This window comes from Calliphora vicina, chromosome 1 (assembly GCF_958450345.1).
Source record: "Calliphora vicina chromosome 1, idCalVici1.1, whole genome shotgun sequence".
NCBI classification, from domain to species: Eukaryota; Metazoa; Arthropoda; class Insecta; order Diptera; family Calliphoridae; genus Calliphora; species Calliphora vicina.
Window position 1 is genome coordinate 51,629,957 of NC_088780.1, and position 22,034 is coordinate 51,651,990.

The window sequence follows — 22,034 nt, forward strand, 5'->3', positions numbered from 1 at the left end:
AAATATCAACCCTCACTTTTAGAACAAATGAAATCGGTCAAATTTGACCCGAAGGTTAATCATAGATTAGGGTTCCTACGCGGGAAAAATTTCTCGGGAATTCCCGGGAATATTTTTTTGTTAATTTTCAGGAAATGTTTGTCGGGAATTTTCGGGAATACCTTCATACGATTTCTTCTAAAAGTTACAACATTCAGATTCGTTTCGATGGTCAAATTTGTTGCTAACTGAATTATTCAATTATATCCATAGATTTCTTCGGTTCTAGCAAACATAGTCAGTATTACGGTTGAAAACCCCGATTTTTTTCACTCATCTCAAGCCACAGTAGAAAAATTCGATTATTAAGAATTAATCAAATTTTAAGCTTATGTTCTTAAAGGAATTATTAAGTTGCCTAATATAAAAAATTTTAAGGGATATTCAATGAATATTATTCATATTTAGAGAAAATAATAACGACTGTACAACCAAATATAGTTATTTCATACTTCTTTTAAAACCCTGGAAAAATTATAAGTCAATTTATTGGAAAAAAAATTCTGGGTTTTGGTTAAGTTTAGTATTAAAAAATTCTCGGGAATGAAACGATTTTTTAATTTCCTCCCGGGAATGAAAAAAGTCCGGGAAATTAGGAACCCTATCATAGATACATAGAGACGAGACACTCAGATTTGTCAAGCAAAAATACAACAAATCATATGTCTGATACAACAACAAAATACATTAAAGAGATAGGTTTTTGACAACAGACTTAGGTTTTTGACAATTACGTCTCGTCTCTATGTTATCTATGCATAGATAGTTCTAATTTTAGAATTTGAATGGCTTATTTTTTGAAGATTTTCTGTACAATTTTTTAAAACATGATTTCTGATTCTAACCCGTGCGATTAATATTTGCCCAATTACAATTGAAAAATGTCTCCAAGAAGATGAAATTATGGAAAATAATTTGAATTGCATTATAGTTTCAATAACATTTACATATATTTAAATAAATATTAAAATATAATTCCAGAAAAATTAATAAATTTAATTTAAAATAAATAAATAAAATATTTCTATAAAGTTAAACAAACTTAAAACAGCTACATACATATGTAAAAACAAAATAAAAATAAAATGCTTATAGATTTGTTCTTAAATTTTGTGGGAATGTTTTAAGATTTTAATACAATTCAATCTTTTGACCGAAAAAAAAACGAGTAAAAATATTTTATTATAATGTGTATATAATTTCAGATAAATTTGTTTTACAAACTATTAAAATTTTATAAAAGTTATTATAATCTATGGTTTTTTAAAGGACACTTTTTTTTCTTAAGGAAGGCACTATATTTCTATGTTCTAAATTAAAAAAATAATCTTTGTTCGTTTTAATCTACTTTCTTAAATTATTTTTTTGCTGATTCGATATGACAATCAATAATTTATCTATAACTTTGCTAGCTTGCTGCTGTTGGGTTATAAGAGCCTGTTTTAGCTCTTGTATCTCTTGTGTTAAATACTCAATACGTTCGCTATTATCATCGATTTTCGTATTAATGTTTGACAAGACGGTGGCTTCAAAATCCTCCGTCGCATAGGGAGTCGTCGGTGTTTGATTAGTTTCACTATTGTATTTGTTTTTGTATGAAAGATAAGTAGCATCGGATGATTTGGCCGATATAGTGTGACCAAAGTGTTTGCGCATTTTACCCACCTCGTAGGCTTTCATTAGAATATCTCGTGGCAAACGTTTTTCGCTCGGATTTAACGGTTTTACACACAAAACCACACGATACGCTTGCGGTGACACCAGGGCCGTATAGTGCAGCAAGTTACGTAGCCATGTGGGTAAATAACCATTAAATAAGGCCGACTCTATGTAAGATATTAACTTGGTTTGCCTTACCAGCTTAGAGAGGCCAGCGGTCTTTTTGAGACCTTGTATATCGTGTACCGCTATACCCACCAGCAGATTCATCAATATAATCGTAACGAATAGCAAGAAGAGCACAAATGTTATTTGAGCACTAACTTCCAAGAGAAATGGTGGATCCTTGCCATCCGGATCATTGATGAGTAGCGACAGATCCTGTTCTCCTATCATCATCACCAGTACAGATATGAAACCCATAAATGGATTAGCAAAGGATGAGGAAGAGGGAAATATAACACAAAATGATATAGTAAATCCAATAAGCATACAGGAGTAGGCCATAAACAGTTTAGCAAATTCTCCTTGAACCCTAGTGTACATGGCTACGTAAACATCGAATACCGGCAGTTGTCCTATCATTAACATAAGATTGGTCCAACCCAACAGTACGGCAAAGGCTCCTATGTGGTTTTGAAAGGTATACGTTTGTTTGGTATAAATATACGAAATAACAAATACACTGGTGATGACAAACCACTCCATTATGTTTTCCACCTGGGTGACATAGTGTTTGAACGATGAGTAACCCGTAATGCCATACAACTTTCGAAATATTTCCACTACTGTGATGGCTACCAGCACCCACCATTGCATTTCCATAACAAAGGGATTGTTGCGTAACATGTCACCCAAAATGGATTGTTTCTGGCATAGTTCCTGGGCCTGTATGGTGGTGTTGTCATCTTTACTGCCGTTGTAGCAATTGTGGGCCAGGGCAGTGAGTACGTACAGGGTCAGGAAGAGTATGAAGAAGAAACAGAATATTAAACGTCCTATATAGTATTTTCTTATCTTGCCCCATTTTATGTACAGGAATGACGAGCACAAGGGATGTTCTAAAATTTCCTTTTGTCCCTCATCCACAAACGTATTCAAATAACTAATCTCTCTAGGATGACAATGTTGTAAGAGTTGACGAAAATCCAGTTCCAATTCCACCTCACGATTGACCGGATCTTGGGAATGATGTAAAGTAATGGCGGCATCTAATTTCTGTCTTATCATGGCTACAGAAGCGGGTGTTTTACGGGTGATGACGTTTAGGGCAGAAGTGCCTTTTTTCGATTTTGTAGTGACATCAGCACCGTGGTAAATTAACATTTCCACACATTGAGCCAGGCCATCTAAGGCGGCCAAATGTAAAGCCGTAAAACCATAAATGTCCTTGTGATTAACATTGGCTCCCCACTGTATAAGTAGTTCCAATATATCAAAGGCGTTTTCAGATTTTCCCACAGCCGCATGTAAAGGGGTTCTATGATCAAAGTCTTCAGCATTGGCATCGGCATTGCCATTTCTCAGCAGAGATTCTACACACTCCAAACTGGAAGTGCGAGCCGCTAAATGTAGGGCCGTGAAACCGCGATGATTCTTTAGCTTTGCATCGGCCCCTTTGGCCAGCAATAAATCCACACATTCTACATTTCCCTCATCGGCGGCTAAATGCAAAGCTGTGGATTCCTTTTCCCGTATACAAATTCTCACATTGGGATCAGCTCCGTTGGCTTTTAATAAAATCTCTAAACACTGGGCATTACCCAAGTCGGCTGCCAAATGTATAGCGTTAGTGCCATTCGGTTTGAGGGAATTCACATCTGCTCCCTCGTCTACAAACAACTGCAAGCATTCCAAAGCATTGGCTCTTACCGCACAATGCAGTAGACTCTCTTCACAGTTCGGTTTGTTCGTATCTATGGATAATTGGGCACCATTATTTACCAAATATTTCGCCGCCTCAGGCGAATTACCAAATGCTGCACAGTGTAAGGGAGTATAACATTTTGGCTGAAAATTAACATTCATGCCCTTGCCCACAAGGAACGTGAGCGTCGAAAGACAGCCACTAAACGCACCCAAATGCAAAGCGGTAATACCATTTTGATCACAAAAATTTAATTCAGCTCCTATATCCAATAGGCTTTGCAACAGATCCCATCTCTTTAGAAATGCCGACCATAGGAAACATAAACTCTTCTCTATTTGCGAGGCGGATTCAAAGTGAGTCTTTGTATTTTCACCAATCACATTGCCCTGTTCGATGTCCTCAAAATAGCGTATGCGACCGGCGGCATTTTTCATTTGATCGATTAGACTGATGCGCAAAGTGTCGTTGCATATTTGTACACTCAATTCACTGGTTGGCTCTTCGAAACTATCATACATACTGGGTGCACTTTCAGCTGGTGGCGATGGACCACATTCCATATATTCAAATTCTCCTGGTGTTGGATATTGAGCTTCGATCATAGCATCCGTATTATTACGCCATCTTACCATAAGATTAGGCGGTATTGATTTGAATCTATAGTTGAGAGAAAGAGAAAAATGTTTTAGTTGTGAAGGGAAATATCATTTTATATAAAATAAGTATAAGCAATTAATTTAATAACAAGTGCTGAAGTGCTGTATTAATAAGGATTTAGCTAAATTTTCTGAATAATTAGTTAAACACTTTTTGTAACGTTATATTTGGTCAATTCACAAGGTCTTGAATTGAATCAATTAAATATGGACTAATGATTCTTTTCTGTGATAAATTTGTATAAATTGTTTTATAACAATTTTCATATAATGTCCTAATATTTCACGACTCGGCGGCTCGGCTAAACCGACTCTTAGGCGTTCGGCGCAGGTCTCTGCTGGTTGGTTATAATTTAACATTTTCAAACCATTGTGAAATATTAAGACATTATGACAATATGACATGATAGGAGACCTTGTGAATTGACCAATTGTATGAAAATTGTCATACAATTTATTCAAGTTTGAAATTTATAGAGAACTACGAGTGTGGGAGACTATGCGTCAAAAATTAATTATAAATCTAACGAAACTTCTAAAAGGAATACTACAGAACTGAAAAGAAAGGAGTTTGTCAAATATTTACTATGATTGTAAGGTGTGCAAAATTGAATCATAAATATTTTTGTGGATAAATAAAAGCATTAACAAACGAACTTAAGTTGGTCGAGTAGCAGGTTGGAAAAACAAAATAAGATGTTGTAGCTCTTAAATGGAATGAAAAGGTAAAATAATAGTTTCCAAATAAGCACTCATATCAAATCAAAATATATGTACAAAACATAGACAATGATTAGTTACTTTTTAGAGAATAATTTCAGAGCAAAGCCTGGATAATACAGAAACTTGCAACACTATTACCTCGAAATTATTCCTGTAATGACTTTATCCGATGTTTCTTTTCTGAATATTTTAAGAGAATAGTACAAAAACAATATTAATTACAAATTATTCCTGTTATGACATTGTCCGATGTTAGACCAGAAATCTAACCTATTAGGATCATGGATAAGATATTTTCTTAAAAAGTTTTAATATAGACATTGAAAAACTGCTTAAAAAGCAAAAAATAATCAATGTGACTAATGTTCATGACACAGTAAAGGCAGTTGGTGAAGCGAACTAATTTCAGCAAATTTTTAATTTTAATTGTTCTGATGTTTAACTACCCAGACATTAATTTTAAATCCGTGGTTATTAACTCCTAATACTAGATGAATCTATTTGTATTTTTCTAGAAATTCATCAGACCTAACTTCGGATTTTCTGATTAACTCCTAATACTAGATGAATCTATTTGTATTTTTCTAGAAATTCATCAGACCTAACTTCGGATTTTCTGATTAAATCTGAACTTTTGATATAAGCTTTATGAGACCATTTATAAATAGCTCGTTGGTAGACTTTAAAAATCCCATAAGTTGAAGTTTTTGTCCAAAGGGCCAATCGTAAGTTTCTCAGTTTCTTTTGTCAATTACAAAGCTATTAGGGCTGTTATTGCTTTTAAGTTTTAAGTTTTTATTTTTAAATTAAAATCACTGTTGAAATGACATTCAAATATCAAGCCGACGGTAAAATGTTCGTGCGGCAATATTTGTTTCACATCTTAAATTCATTAACTTTTATATAATAATGCCAATTTATACAAAATAAAACAGCTTGACGATTGATTTATTTATGAAAATGTTTCTTAAGTAATTTAACATTCTAACTCCCATATTCATAAACAATTTTGAAAATAAAATTTTCATACAGAATTTGGTTTACTAAATTAATAAACTGTTTTTGAATATTTTTTTGAATTTTTAAATCAAAAATCATTTTATAATTTCTTTTGTAAACTTTTGTCTAAATATGACCTTTAACATCTCTCAAATATTTGACCTTTAGCACAAAGTAGCCAACTAGTTACAAATATTTTGTTTAACAAAAGTTTGTTGAACTCGAAATTAATAAATTTAAAATTCAGGGTCTAAATGTCTGGTTTTACAAAACAAACAAATAGATTTGATACCAAAGCTGTATTTACGTTGCTTTGTTACTCTTTTATATTTAATTTTGAATAAAAAGCCTTAATTAAATGTTTCTATTGAATTAATTTTATTTGAAACAAATTTCATAATGTAAAATATAAATATTTAAGATAATTTTAAACCATCACCACCACCATTTCAATAATAAAATATTAAATTGTTTTATATAATTTTTTGCTTTAATTGTTACTTTTCTCATTCAATATCGTACTTTTCAAATTCAATTTGAACTTCAAATTTTGTTTTGTTTTCTTTTTCAATATTTGAAACAATTTTTGTTTTACACACACACACTATTAATAACAAAAAATTTAATTTCTAATTTATGCAGATTTAGCCAAGATTTTTTATTAGTATTGTATTAAAAAAAACAATATTATTATGTTATTTTAACGAAAAATTAAAAAATTAAAAATTAACAACTACAAGCTCTACTACACTCTACTTAGGAAAATGTTAAAAAATTGCTTGGGATTTTGATTTAATTTATTTAAATTTAATTGTTTCAGTTCCATTCAATTGAGTTTTATTAAGATTATTTAGGGATTTTTATTTTTGTTTAGTAAAAAATGACACTATACACTGTTTCCAGCCAAATCCATGGATGCTGCCAATTTGCTAAAGTATTTACTAATTTCATTTCATTTATTTTTCAGTTTTTGTACAATATTTAACACCAAACAATTGCTAATTTATTTTTGTTTTTATATTCAAAAGAAAAAAACACTTTGTTTCAAATTCAAAATAATCCGTTACAACAACTGTTTTCCAATTCTCACTTTTATTTTAATGCTCTCGTTAGTCGGGCCATTATTATAAAGACAACCGTGTTCATTGTTAGTTCATATTAAACTGAAAATTTCAATTTGAAATTTAAACAAATAATAAAAAAATAAAAATAAATGATCAACGATCGATGTCGATGTTGATCCAGCTATAGCACCAGCTGTGACTGTGGCTGTAGTTAGTCGCTGCTTAAATTTAGAGTGTAGTGGTGTTAGTGATAGATTTCAAAAGTTGTCTCTGTGCAACCACCAGCACCTACTTACTAACTTGGCTTGAAACATCATCATTCATTTAATTTATTTTTTTTTTGCTTGTAATTTTTGTATGTTTTGTGTGCTTTTTCTGTTTCGTATTTAGTTTTAGCCAAAATAGAATTCCGCATACATCTTTTAGAAAATTCTAATTTAATCACAATAATTTGTATTAAATTTTTTTTTATTCTTTTGATATTTTGTTTAGTGTAGACTAAACAAATAAATTTAAAAAAAAAATAATAATAAACCTGTTCGTGTCGTAGTTCGCATTCGATTGTATTTTCAATATTTATTATAAACAAATTTGTTTCTTTTTTTCTCTTTTTTTGTCAAATTAATTATTAACACACAATTAGGGGTTTGCGTTTTATTTTTTGGTCTTTTTTTTAAATTATATTAATTACATATGTATGTACATTTTGGTGATTTATTTGAATTATCATGTATGACATATATTTATTGGATTTTTTCCTATGGTCTAATGAATTTTGCACACATTGAAAACCTCTATTTGATTAACGCACAAAAATATTAACAATAACAGATATAAGATTTTTGGTAAATATTAGCTGAGAGTTTCAGCTGTCTGCTACATGCTACTATATTATTAGGTGTTAGATGAAATTTACATATAAACTAATACATAATTTCCCATATAAATTAGCTTAATGATATGGACAAAATGTTGAATAAATAAATAATATTGAAATTCTTTAGTTTGCATCGAATTTAATTTACTCTCTAATCGAAAAAAATATATGAATATTTGGCTGGAATAATATAAATATTCTCGTATCTCCGCAATAGCTATAAAATATTTTAGAAGATTAATTTGTTAACCCAGTAAATTCCTAATAGCCTTGTTTTTAAAAGAATTGAAAAGAGAGAGAGTTGTCAATAACTTGCAGAACTTGTTTACATCTTAAAAAAAATAATGAACTTTGATTTTAGCTACAATCGAATAAATACCTTTTTACAAATACCTTTTATAGAACATAGAAAAATAACCTGCACGAAAAAACCTAAGCATACAAAATAAGAAGAATAACAAATTTATTTTAAGATTTTATTACTTAATTCCAAAAAGCGAAAAACGAATAGACCGATTTCAATAAAATTTCACATGGCTATAGTGGAGGTGTTGATAAGATTAGGTTTTGAATTTGGGCTTATAATATCAAGGGGGCATAGCCACAATGCCCCAAATTCTGGCACCTCTGGTATATCAAAAATTAAAAATTATGCCAAATTTTTGTTTGCGATCCGATTTGATATGGATCCGATATATATGGAATCTACTAGACGAGATCTACAAAAAACATTGCTTTAGCCATATAATCACCCCTATCATGAAAAACATGTGAAATTTATGTTCCCATGAAATATCCATTTCCCTCGAAGGGAAAATTGCTATCGTGATATTCCCCTGAACTTTTCATTCACAATAGTTGCTTTTGTTCGTAATAGATGTTTATTGTTTACAAAATTCCATCTAAAAATTTCCCATGTTGGGGAATTTTTTCATGTGAACAAAGTTTATGAACGAAAAATGGGAAAAGGGAACATAACATATTTCATGTGAAATATTCACCCCTATCGGCAATAACATGTGAAATTTTGTTCTCATGAAATATCCATTTCCCTCGAAGGGAAAATTGCTATCGGGAATATCATGATAAACTTTACATTCACAATAGTTGATTTTGTTCGTAACAGCTGTTTATTGTTTACAAAATTCCATCTAAAAATTTCACAACAAGGTGAATTTTTTCACGTGAACAAAGTTGATGAACGAAAAAAGGAAAAGGGAAAATATTTCATGTGAAATGTTGATTCGCGATAGGGGTCATTGATTCGCGATAGTTTACGAGTTATTCGCATTTGAAAATTAAAATTTTATTATATTTACCTACCTTGGTCTGCTTTTTTGCTAAAAATGAACCAATTCTTTCTTAAAGTATGTTTTTTTGAATGAACAACAAATTTATTAATAATCGTGAGAAAAAACTGTTTAAAAAACATTACTGAGTCAAAAGTTATGTGTATTCAAACTTAAAAAAAATAAAAAAGTAGTTTTTTCCCCATTTTTTTCGAAAAAAAAGTACTTACATTAATTTTAAATTCAACAGAAAATAAGAAAAAGATAAATAATGTTTTTATATTTTCCTGAAAGATAACATTTCGGGAAATATTGTAAAAGCAAAATTCGTATTATTGCATTTCCTTCCGAAAAAATCCTATCGCATAGCTGCTCTGAAAAAATTAAGACCTGTTTTGTACGTTCCAATATGTTTTTCAATATTGTGCAAAGGGATTTTATAGCCCCAAGCTAGGTGCCTTCAATAGATCCAAAAATCACAATTTTGGGATTTTTTGAAACTTTTTTGGGAATTGTGGGATTGTCAAAAACAATTCCATAATTTCTTTTTCACTCTTGTATTTGGTAAAAAAAAATTATAAAAAAATTTAGAAAGATTATCAATTCCACTTAGGAAACAGAAAGTGGTTTCATTCCTTCAATAGATCCAAAAATCACAATTTTGGGATTTTTTTAAACTTTTTTGGGAATTGTGGATTGTCAAAAACAATTCCATAATTTCTTTTTCACTCTTCTATTTGGTAAAACAAAATTATAAAAAAATTGAGAAAGAGAGTATCAATTCCACTTAGGAAACAGAAAGTGGTTTCATTCCAAAAAAAAAAACAAAATCGTTTTACTTTGTCTGAAGAAACAAAATACAGAACTCTGTGACAGGGAGCCATATTATATTCCATTTGAAAATATTTATTTTCAAATGGAATATAATATAATATACCCAGAGCGAAAAAATCTAAACATACGAAATAAGAAAAAAACAAACAAATTAGTTTATTGAAACTAAATTCATGTATTTTCCAGTTAGTTGCTGTGATTAAATGAAAAAACAACACATTGTTGTTTATAAATATAAAACAAATTAAATTAATTAACGAAATAACCTAAGCATGCAAATTGCAATAATATTTTTTCAAAAATAAAAATTATGCGGAATATTTTGGTGTTAATTATGGCACTTTTCGTGACGCAAGTATGAGTTCATAGGCGAGAGAGAAAGAGAAAAAGAAACCAGTTTTATTTTCTCATTTGTACGAACTTTCTGTCGGGAAATTTCGAGAATTTCTTTATAAGTTTTTTTTTCATTAAGTTGCAGTAATATTTTTGCACAGTTAAACCAGATTCAAAATATTCGATTATATCACTAGATTTTTTGGATTTCACCAAGAAAAAGTCGAAAACTATTACAATTTTCTTCTAAATTGTTCAGCCACAACAGAAAAATTCAATGATTAAGACTGAATCATTCGATTGGTAATAAATTCGGCTATCACAACCTAAACAGTTTCCAATTTGTGAAAAATTTAAAAAAAAAGTTCCTCTTCCATTAAATCTAAAGTAATTCATATTTAGAGAAAATAATCACAATTTAAAAAAATTAAAAATTCTCTTTCGAAATTATTTTTCGGACCTCTTATATCTTTTAGCTTAATTTAGTATTAAAAATTCACGGCAATGAACATATTTTTTTTCCTGGAAATGTAAAAAGTCCGGAAAATTAATGTGAAATGTTTTTAAATATGTATGTAAAAAAATAATCACGTTTTTCGAATTTATTGTTAACAAATTATTAAATATATTCTGGTTTTAGATATGTATGTATATTATATTAAACTAGTTGAGCGCCCCGGCTTGGCCCGGTAGCTATTTACTAATGTTATGCCCGTAACTTCAACAAATAGATATCCACTGTGTAAAATAACCAGCAGGTAAATTTACCTAATATGTAACTTGACATTAACTTCAAATCAATATCTACGGGTAAAAATTACCAAATGTTTTTACTCCACTGATAGATATCTATTTGTTGAAATTACGGGCATTAGTTCTTCAAGTTTCTCCAACACACAAACACCTGCCTGTTCTTATTTATTTGCAAATAAAATATCTAAATTTGTACTGCATACTTTAAACCATCTCCTGAAAATTTCGAATCGAATAAAAAATAATCATCCAAATCGCTCCAGCCGTTCTCACGTGATGTCATTACATACATGGACCATTTAATTTTTATATATATACTAGTTGATCGCCCCGGCTTCGACTAATGTTAGTTCTTCAAGTTTCTCCAACCAACGCATACCAGCCTGTTCTTATTTATTTGCAAATAAAATATATAAATTTGTACTGCATACTTTAGGGAGCTTTTTTATTACAGATGACTGGACTCACAAAAAAAAAGAATTTCCGAGTTTTACCCGGAATTTTTGATTTTTTTTTCTTTACAAACCATCTCCTAAAAATTTCGAATCGAATAAAAAAAAATCAGCCAAATCGCTCCAGCCGTTCTCACGTGATGACATTACATACATGGACCATTTCATTTTTATATATATAGATATACATATAAGATAGATTATTGTAATAATTTTTTACTCGATATTCGTTCGAATTATCGAGGAAATTTAAAAAAAAATTAATCGATCACTCGAATAATACAAAACTTATGAACTTTTATTCGATTAAAATAAAACGCGAGTAATAGACAATCCTACTACACATATTATTTTTAAAATTATTGGACTGACATTCTCAATGTGGATTCTTTGAGAAATTATTCGATTCCAGAAACACTTACTTAACCCTCTAACCCGCAAGAGTGCCTCAAGGCATGCATTGCAAAACAACAATTATCTCAAAAAGTAATTATATATATTTTTTTTAAATTTAACTGTGATTTTAGTTACAGATTTGTTAACATTTCCCTCGAAGGTCGAAATGCATTCTGACTTTTAGTTTTTGTTCTGACAGCTGTTTTGTGAGTGATGTCACAATTTTAGCACGTGAAATTTTGTGTGATTTTTTTTTTAAATCAAAGTTTTACTAACTATCTAATCGAAATATTTTTTATTAGTTATTTTTCATTAGTTTTTCAATAAAATCGTATCATTATTGTTTGTTAGACCTTAACCGGCAACAATGCCCTGAGGCACTCTGCACCTTTTTGCAACTGGTTCGACAACTTTTTTTTTAGCTTTTTACATTTTGCGGGTTAGAGGGTTATACGATTTAAATATTCCAGCTAAACCCTAGAATCAAACTCTAAGTCACAATTTTGAAGATATCGGAATTAAGGGCCCCATAATATTATCTAGCACCCATACAATTGTTCTCCAAATTTTGTTGGAATCGGTTCATAATTGGTCACTTAATTCATCATAGCTCCATATGAAGGTCTGAGAGTGTTTTGATATGTTTTAATCATAGCATTTATAATCTTATTTAAATAATATTGAAAGGTGTATGTAAAAAAGATTTCAAAACGAAGACCCATTAACTCTTCTCATTGCATGATTACTTGTGCTTTAGTCACGTGTTTAGGTGTTCTTTGATTTTACTTTCAAATTGTCACTTTCAGATTTTGTGCTAGCAAAATGTCACAGAACAAACTATTTGAAATAATGCTAAAACTAGTTCTTTAATAAGTAATTTATGCTTAATAATTTCCTGTTTTAGAACATTGATGGAAAATAAAAAAAAAATCATCGTACATCGCTTAAAAATAGTTGTTGTTAATAGATTGATTTTTTAATTTTCTATAGTATTTTATACTTATTTATTAACAAGCACCAATGCTCATAATAGACATTTAGTCTTAGAATTCATTGTGTAGATTAAATAAATGAATAATAATATTAACTAGCAATTAATATATCGATGGTCTTACTAATGTCGAATGGTAAATGAGGTTTTAATTTACCATAACTTGAGATATAGATGCCAAATGGAATATGTTGAATATTTTATACAATTGTTGTCATTAGTATTAATTAAATCTAATATTTTAACAACACTTAAATATCACAGATAATTATTAAATGTTACAAACTATACTGATTAATTAAATGTTTAAAATGAATTATAGCAAACGGCCACAATTGTCTGCATCATTAAAAAGATTTCAGAAGTCAACTACAAAAGATTGATAAATTTTAACACCCATAAATGTTTATTTATTTATGAATATTGCCAAAGTTATTAAGTTTTTGGCAGCTAAAAATTTTCCATAATTTGCCAACTTTTAAACAAACATTTGCAGTCTACACTATAAATAAAAATTCAACATTCCAATCAAATCAAAACTCATAGAAATAATTTAGTAACTCTAGGACCAAAATTGAATATATACTTAGACAAACTCCTCCCTTAATTTCTGGTTTTGTTAATAATTCTTAATGATTTCATGTTTTTTTTCTTTACAATTTAATAATGCTTAAGTACTAGGAATTGGCAATCAATATGCAGCTGTTTTTTTCTTTCTTTAATTATTTATAAACAAAACAGAATTCTGTTTTTTGTTTATTATTTTTTTGAAAAATCTTCCACTGCACCATTAAATTCTAATTTCCTATATTTCAAATAAAAATAATGATATTCAATATTTGTGGTTTTTAAAGATATTAATAGAGTACAATTAAAATGTAATAAATAACTGTTCTTTTTAAATATAATTTATTAATAAACAACAATTTCGTTTTATTAAATCTTATATTTAATAAAATTTTAAAGTGAGTTTTTATAGGGATACAATTTATATTAAATTAAAAACATTTGTGTATTAAAATACTAGCGTTTTAAACCAACGTTTTTATAACCTTCACCATAAGTTTGTCATTCCGTTTGTAATTACCTCATTTTGAATATCTGATCCAATAAACTATATATTCTATATCGTTATATTCAGCGGAGTCGATATTGCTATGTCCGTCTGTATGCTGAAATCAACTTTTCGAATATACAAAACAACTTACATGATTGATAATACATCAATATAATCGTTAGATTCTAACTTAGGTTACTATTTAAAATCGAGAAAATCGGTCCATAAATGGCTGAGATATAAGCATAAAACTGCGACTACCTTTTTGTGTCACCATATTTTGTTTTCAACAACATTTTTTAAAATAGTTTTTAATATTTATCTTAAACTAGCTGACCCGGTGCGCTTCGCCACCCCAATTAGAAGAAAGAAATAGTACTATCAAGTCTCACTTTGTGAATCTAATTGTAAATGTCTAATTTCATATTTCTGGGTCCATTATTATAGAAAATGCAAAATGTGTTCCTAATTTTAAATTTTTATGTTTATTATTATAAAATATTCAAAACGTACCATTGCAATAAGGAAATAGTACCATTGATTATCACTTTTAAATTCGCATTCACTAAACCATAACCCGTCAAGCTTGAATTTTAGATTTGTATATCATTTCCTATATTATCAACTAATTTTGTTTCTATAATACTTAAGATTTAATAAATTATCACAAAACCGAAACCGATCGGTTTTTAATTTTTTAAAACCGAAACCGCGGTTTTGAAATTCTTCGATTTTTTGGAAAGTCTAGGTCCATTATTATAGGAAATTCAAAAAAGTACCATTAGAATATATAAAAAGTACCAAAAATCCCCCACTTGTGGTTTCCCACTCACTCGGGTCCATATAAGCTTAATTTCATGGCTTTAGGTTCATTGGTGTAGAAATTACAAAAAGTACCATTCGAATAAAGAAAAAGTACCAAAAAGTCTCCCCTAGAATTCTAACTCACTTAGGGCCATGTATGCTTAATTTCATGTTTTTAAGTCCATTGCTATAGAAAATTAAAAAAAGTACCATTAGAATAAACAAAAGGTACCATGAGGTATCCGCTTGAATTTTCAATCACTTAGGACCATATACGCTTAATTTCATATTTCTAGGTCCATTATGTTATAGAAAATTCAAAAAGTACCAGTAGAATACAGAAAAAGTACCAAAAAGCACCCACTTGTAGTTGCTCACCCACTCGGGTCCGTATAACCTTTATTTAATGTTTCTAGGTTCATTGGTGAAGAAATTACAAAAAGTACCATTTGAATAAAGAATAAGTACCAAAAATTCTCCCCCTAGACTTCTCACTCACTTAGGACCATATATGTTTAATTTCGTGTTTCTAAGTCCATTGTTATAGAAAATTCAAAAAAGTACCATTATAATATAGAAAAAGTACTAAAAAGTATACACTTGTGGTTTTCCAGTCACTCGGGTATATATAAGCTTTATTTCATGATTCTAGGTTCATTGGTGAAGAAATTACAAAAAGTACCATTCGAATAAAGAAAAAGTACCAAAAAGTCTCCCCTTAGAATTCTCACTCACTTAGGACCATATATGTTTAATTTCATGTTTATAAGTCCATTGTTATAGAAAATTCAAAAAAGTACCATTAGAATATAGAAAAAGTACCAAAAAGCAGCCACTTGCGGATTCCCACTCACTCTGGTCCATATAACCTTTATTTTATATTTCAAGGTTCATTGGTGAAGAAATTACAAAAAGTACCATTCGAATAAAGAAAAAGTACCAAAAAGTCTCCCCTAGAATTCTAACTCACTTAGGACCATGTATGCTTAATTTCATGTTTTTAAGTCCATTACTATAGAAAATTAAAAAAAAGTACCATTAGAATAAACAAAAGGTACCATGAGGTATCCGCTTGAATTTTCAATCACTTAGGACCATATACGCTTAATTTCATATTTAGGTCCATTATATTATAGAAAATTCAAAAAGTACCATTAGAATATAGAAAAAGTACCAAAAAGCACCCACTTGTAGTTTCCCACTCACTCGGTTCCATATAAGCTTTATTTCATGTTTCTAGGTTCATTGGTGAAGAAAGTACTAATCGAATAAAGAAAAAGTACCACAAAGTCTCCCCATAGAATTCTCACTTACTTAGGACCATATATGCTTAATTTCATGTTTCTAAGTTCATTGTTATAGAAAATTCAAAAAAGTACTATTAAAATAAACAAAAAGTACCAAAAAGTCTCCCCCTAGAATTCTCACTCATTTAGGACCATATATGCTTAACTTCATATTTCTATGTCCATTATTACAGAAAATTCAAAAAGTACCATTCGAATATAGAAAAAGTACCAAAAAGCAGTCACTTGTAAATTCCCACTCACTCCGGTCTTAATTTCATGTTTTTAGGTTCATTGGTGAAGAAATTACAAAAAGTACCATTCGAATAAAGAAAAGGTACCAAAAAGTCTCCCCCTAGAATTCTCACTCACTTAGGACCATATATGCTTAATTTCATGTCTCTAAGTCCATTGTTATAGAAAATTCAAAAAAGTACCATTAGAATATAGAAAAAGGACCAAAAAGCCCACACTTGTGGTTTCCCACTCACTCGGTTCCATATAAGCTTTATTTCATGTTTCTAGGTTCATTGGTGAAGAAATTACAAAAAGTACCATTCGAATAAAGAAAAAGTACCAAAAAGTCCCCCCTAGAATTCTCACTCACTTATGACCATATATGTTTAATTTCATGTTTCTAAGTCCATTATTATAGAAATTTAAAAAAAGTACCATTAGATGAACAAAAAAGTACCTATAGTACAGTTCACACATTTTGGTACCTAAATATTATCCCCTATTCCTAACACTAACTTCACTCAAATACATATCAGCTAACTTTAATGTCGATAACTGAAATAATTTAAAATTTTAAAAAAGTACCATTAGGAGAAAACTACCAATTTCCCTTTTCTTACTTGAACACCCCTCAAGTTTGAAATTTAAAAATATTCCATTTTGCCAAAATTGTTTATGCTATAGGCATGTATCAAAATATTAAAATCTGTGTTAATGTGCCCAAGAATAAATATGTTTTAAAAAAAGTACCAAACTGTTTACCCGGATTTGGCCCAATATACACCTTGGTACTCGAGTTCCAAATAACACGCTGTTAGTTAATTTTTGTATGAATCCAGGAACCAACGTTAAAAAAAATTATCAAAATTGGCTTAATAATTTCAAATATAATGTATTTTCCCGATTTTATCCCCTTTTTGGTACCTTTTTTATCCCCATTGAGGTGGTACAATTTCATTCAAATAAATTTCTGTAACGTGATGGGAGCTCATAATAAAATATTCGTATGTCTATGTCAAATTATAGAAAAACATATTTTATGAAAAAGTACCAAAAATTAACACAATTTTTATCCCTTAAAGGTTCGAATTTCCAAAAAGTACCAAACTTATATTTTTTATTTTTTGTTAATTAAAGAATACGATTTAAAATTTTTTTCTATGTTTATTGGTTTAAAAGATACATAGGGTGCAAAAAAAGTACCAAAATACAGTTTTTACCCGTTTTCTCCCCTAAAAGTTTCGAATTTCCAAAAAGTACGAAACACCTGTCAGCTTATTTTTTAAATGGAGTAACATGATATTTTAAGTTTTTTTGTATCTTTATTAGTTTTGAAGATATAAGGTTACCGAATTTACCCGTTTTTACCCTTTTTACCCCCTAAACGTTCGAATTTCCAAAAATCCCTTCTTATCGGATCGTTTTGGGGAGGGAGGAACCCACAGTTAAAATTTCGTGATTCTAGCTTCAGCCGTTTGGGCTGTGCGATGATGAATCAGTCAGTCAGTCAGTCAGTCAGTAACGTTACTCTTTTATATATATAGATAATACATTGTTGAAGGGTAAATAAGATTCGGCACTGCCGACTATATGACTCTTACTTGTTTTGTTTAAAGTTCAATTCAATAAATCATTAAGCATTAATGTTTCAAAACTACTATTTAAAACTGGTTCTAGCAAATTATGCTTTTGCCACTTACTCTTAATCGAATTGTATGATTCTGCTGTTTTTAATGTATGACATATGATAGTTAAACAGGTTTTGTTAAATAAAAATAAATTGAAGAAAATTTGGGCATAGAATTGTAGAAAACAGCTTCAGAAATACTTTGTTTGCCCTTAAATTTTAATTACTCAATAGTGAGCCAGAAAAAACGTTAACTTTTTGTTGTCCAGTTTGTCCACTTACTCTTAAAATCGGGCATGTCCTGAGATATCTTTCCTGTGTTTTTTAATTTATTTTTTTTTTTACAAGAGTCCTTTCCACATGCCGAAGTTCTGAACAATTGGGTGGAGTTGACTCCCGAGGTACGAGGACTGCCTGTCTAACAATTTTCTTCGATCGTTTTTATACCCTTCACCTTCGTGAGAAGCGTATATATAAGTTTGTCATTCCGTTTGTAATTTCTACATTTTTCATTTCCGACCCTATAAAGTATATATATTCTGGATCCTTATAGATAGCGGAGTCGATTAAGGCATGTCCGTCTGTCTGTCTGTTGAAATCAATTTGCTGAAGACCCCAGATATCTTCGGGATCCAAATCATCAATAATTCTGTCAGACATGCTTTCGAGGAGTTTGCTATTTAAAACCGGCAAAATCGGTCCACAAATGGCGAAAAAACCAGGACAACCTCGATTTTTTACCTATTGTTGACATACATACATATATCTGGATATCTAATGATAGATATTTCAAAGACCTTTGCAATGACGTTATAGTAAGATGGACCTACAATGGGTCAAAATCGGAAAAATATTTTTAAACACGATTTTTTTTCACCAAAAGTTTTATTTCGCTAAATGTTAAAAAAAAATTGAAAAAACAAAAAAAAAAATTTTAATTTAAAAAAAAAAATTTTAAGTTAAAAAAAAAAACAATTCAAACAATTTTCCAAAAAATTAAAAAACTGCAAAAAAATAAATTTTGTTTACCTAAAAATATTTAAAATTTTTATTTTGAAGTATAATTTGGTGAAGGGTATATAAGATTCGGCACAGCCGAATAATAGCTCTCTTATACGACTTTAACATAGCATTAACTTTGGCTCAGATAAATATCTTTACAAGCTGATTTTCTGATAGAAATTCGGTGCTCTTTGAAAGAGTTGTTCGTCAACTTTTGCATTACCAATATCTGTTTTTTCCTGATCCAAGTTTTCTTTCAATGTTCAAGTCTTAATTATACTGTTTAATGGCTCATGAAACAGTGTCACGATAAACCTTCAGATATATTGCGATTTTGATAAAATTTAATGATTTTGATAATATCTGACATATGTATCTTTAAAAACTAACGTCATTAAACAAAATCATATTTTGGTGGACCAAGGATAGTGTGTATAAGTTTTTTCTGACTCAGTCTTGTATAAAAAGAGTTTTATTAACAAAATTAAAAAAAAAAAATACTTACCGATTTGTATTATTCTCAGCCAATGGCTGTTCAGCTTCAGTTTTTGTAACAACACTGATGGAACGTGTCATACGTCGTGGCTTGGTACTGCCTTCTTTGTAACCAAGATTTTCCATGTTGAATTCACTGGTCGTTGTCGTTGACGTCGTCGCTGTTCCTGACACTTGTTGTCCTTCACTTTAAGATCGTATAGTTGAAAATGCATTCAAATTTATGCTTGAATTGTTGTTGTTTATTGGAAATATTATCTGTGTGTTTACAAATATACAAAATTTGGGTAATAAAAAAAACGTAATTGAATATTGTATGTAAATATGTACAAAACAAACAAAAGTTGTTAAAAAAAAATATTAAATGTATTTAGTTTGTATTATTATTATTTGTATTCGTCAAGCATTACGTGCAAATATTGAATAAAAATCCGTTACACTTCTGATTTTCTCACAATTTCAAATAAATATTTGTTAGTTTTCAGTAAATAGATGACACATTCATAGTTTTATTTATACCTACAAATATACAATTATATTGATAGTTTGGGTTTTAAAAAGGTACCCATATAACGATCGTATTTTATTACTATTAATTTTTAGAAAATTTTAAATTTTCTGCTTTACATATGATTGCCTCAGAATTTGTAGGTATGTATGTACTTAATTACTGTGTTTTGTTTTTAATAATTTTCATATATAATTTTAAAAGTAGTAATTAAATAGAGTTGAAATTATATTTTGTTAGCACCTTTTAAACAACTTATTCCTACTTCAACGATACTTGTAACGTCCAGTTTTATTACTTTTTGAGCGTGAAACAACTTTACTCCCTCGAGTTCAAAATACCAAGTATTTTTATAAATTATGTTTTATTTTAGGCAATTTTATTTATACATTTTTAATTTTATTTTTGTGTGTTTTTTGCGTCACTATAGAAAGATTTCTTTATTACGAATTACAAATTTAATTTTTTTTTTTTGCAAAAAATTTTAAATCTTATCATTTAATTTCTATCTTAGTTGAGATAAGGCAGCATCTTTGAGATTTTTAGCGTAACTGCAGAATGTTTTTTTTTAATTTTATCTTAAGATTTGATTATCAGAATTGAATTACGAATGAAATGATAGAATGAAGTTATTTAAATTAGTTTAAATTGTTTGAAGCATTTGTAACAGTTTCGGTATTGTCTTGTTATACATTATAAATAGTTGAATAACAGAGAACATGCTACACTAGTATATGCATTGTAATTTTGCATATATCTGATTGAGTTTTTTGTTACACTTTTTATAATTTTAACGATTTTCGTTCACATTCGTGTTGTGTTCATTTTTCATTGACATTGAGAACATTATACATGATATTGAGAAAATTCCAATGAAATTGAGAATTTCCATTTTAAATTGAGAAAATTTCAATTGAAATTGAGAATTTCAACCATAGAGAAACATAGAGCGGAAACTAGAAAAAAACTCAAACAAAAAAATTACTCAAAATAATCACACATACGAGTACATTCTAATACATTCTCACCACTTAGGTTTTTGACAACTGAGTTAGGTCTTTGACAGGAGAGTTTCCGCTGTATGCCTATTCTCTATGATTTCAACTTTAAATTGAGAAATTTCCATTTTAAATTGAGAAAATTCCAAATGAAATTGAGAAACTCCATTTCAAATTGGGAAAATTCTAAATTAAATTGAGAATTTTCATTTGAAATTGAGAAAATTCCAAATGAAATTGGGAAAATTCTAATTGAAATTAAGAAAATTCCAAAAGAAATTGAGAAAATTTTATTTTACTCTACATAAATAATATACATTAAACAAAAAACATATGTACACAGTCTTATTGACCAACAGGCATATCTTGCAATGATGTTGTATAGCTCTACTGCAATCTCCAGTAGTTATACAGGACTTGGAATCGTTAATTAATTCTTGAAGATATAAAATCCTCTGCTCTCCAACTTTAGGAGGATTTACGGTTGGTATATTCATCTTTGACTTCACAATACTTTTGATTTTGGACCAAATTATTTCAATAGGGTTAAGCATTGGTGAATAGGCACTCAATCGTAAAAGTGTTGCTGGAGAATTGTCGAAAATTTCACGTAAACGATTGTGGCAAGGAGCATTGTCACATACCAGAACGAGTTCAGATAACTGATTAACCAACTCTTGCTATCAACTCTTTTGACCCATTCGTTTGCGCTTTCGGCAGTAAACGAACCTCTGCGACTATCCATTTGAATAATGCCTGCGGTACCAAATGCACTTATCAGGTGGATGTCGGGGCCACGGGAAGTAGGTATCGATAGAACTGTTCGGGATCCAACACGAGACCAACCATGTTTTCTACGACAAAATTGGTCTCTCTATCCAGAACACCACATCTTTCCACATCTGATATAATCGTTAATTTTGTTTTTTTTTTTTAATTTAAAATAATTTATATAATGTTTCTCAAATTTATTTAGAATTTTCCCAATTTCATTGGAATTTCCTTAATTTCAATTGGAATTTTCCCAATTTCATTTGTAATTTTCTAAATTTCAATTTGATTTTCTCAATTTCATTTGGAATTTT

At 29.6% G+C, this 22,034-nt stretch overlaps 2 protein-coding genes across 6 annotated transcripts in view; one reads left to right on the forward strand and one right to left on the reverse strand.

Moving 5' to 3' along the window:
* Positions 1 to 22,034, forward strand: part of mRpS9 (mitochondrial ribosomal protein S9) — a 62,786-nt gene that overhangs the window by 10,919 nt on the left and 29,833 nt on the right. The window lies entirely within an intron of this gene.
* Positions 954 to 20,315, reverse strand: wtrw (water witch). 5 transcript variants are annotated; one of them, XM_065512953.1, is made up of 3 exons: positions 20,195 to 20,315; positions 19,454 to 19,701; positions 954 to 4,225 (listed from the first exon to the last, which is right to left on the reverse strand). In XM_065512953.1, exons 2-3 carry the CDS (start codon positions 19,567 to 19,569, stop codon positions 1,384 to 1,386), a joined length of 2,958 nt encoding a protein of 985 aa, XP_065369025.1. In that variant the 5' UTR covers positions 19,570 to 19,701; positions 20,195 to 20,315; the 3' UTR covers positions 954 to 1,383. The 5 variants fall into 5 exon arrangements, with proteins under 5 accessions (XP_065369025.1, XP_065369032.1, XP_065369046.1 ...); XM_065512960.1 differs by lacking the exon at positions 20,195 to 20,315 and having other exon boundaries at positions 19,454 to 19,720; XM_065512974.1 differs by lacking the exons at positions 19,454 to 19,701; positions 20,195 to 20,315 and adding an exon at positions 7,037 to 7,104.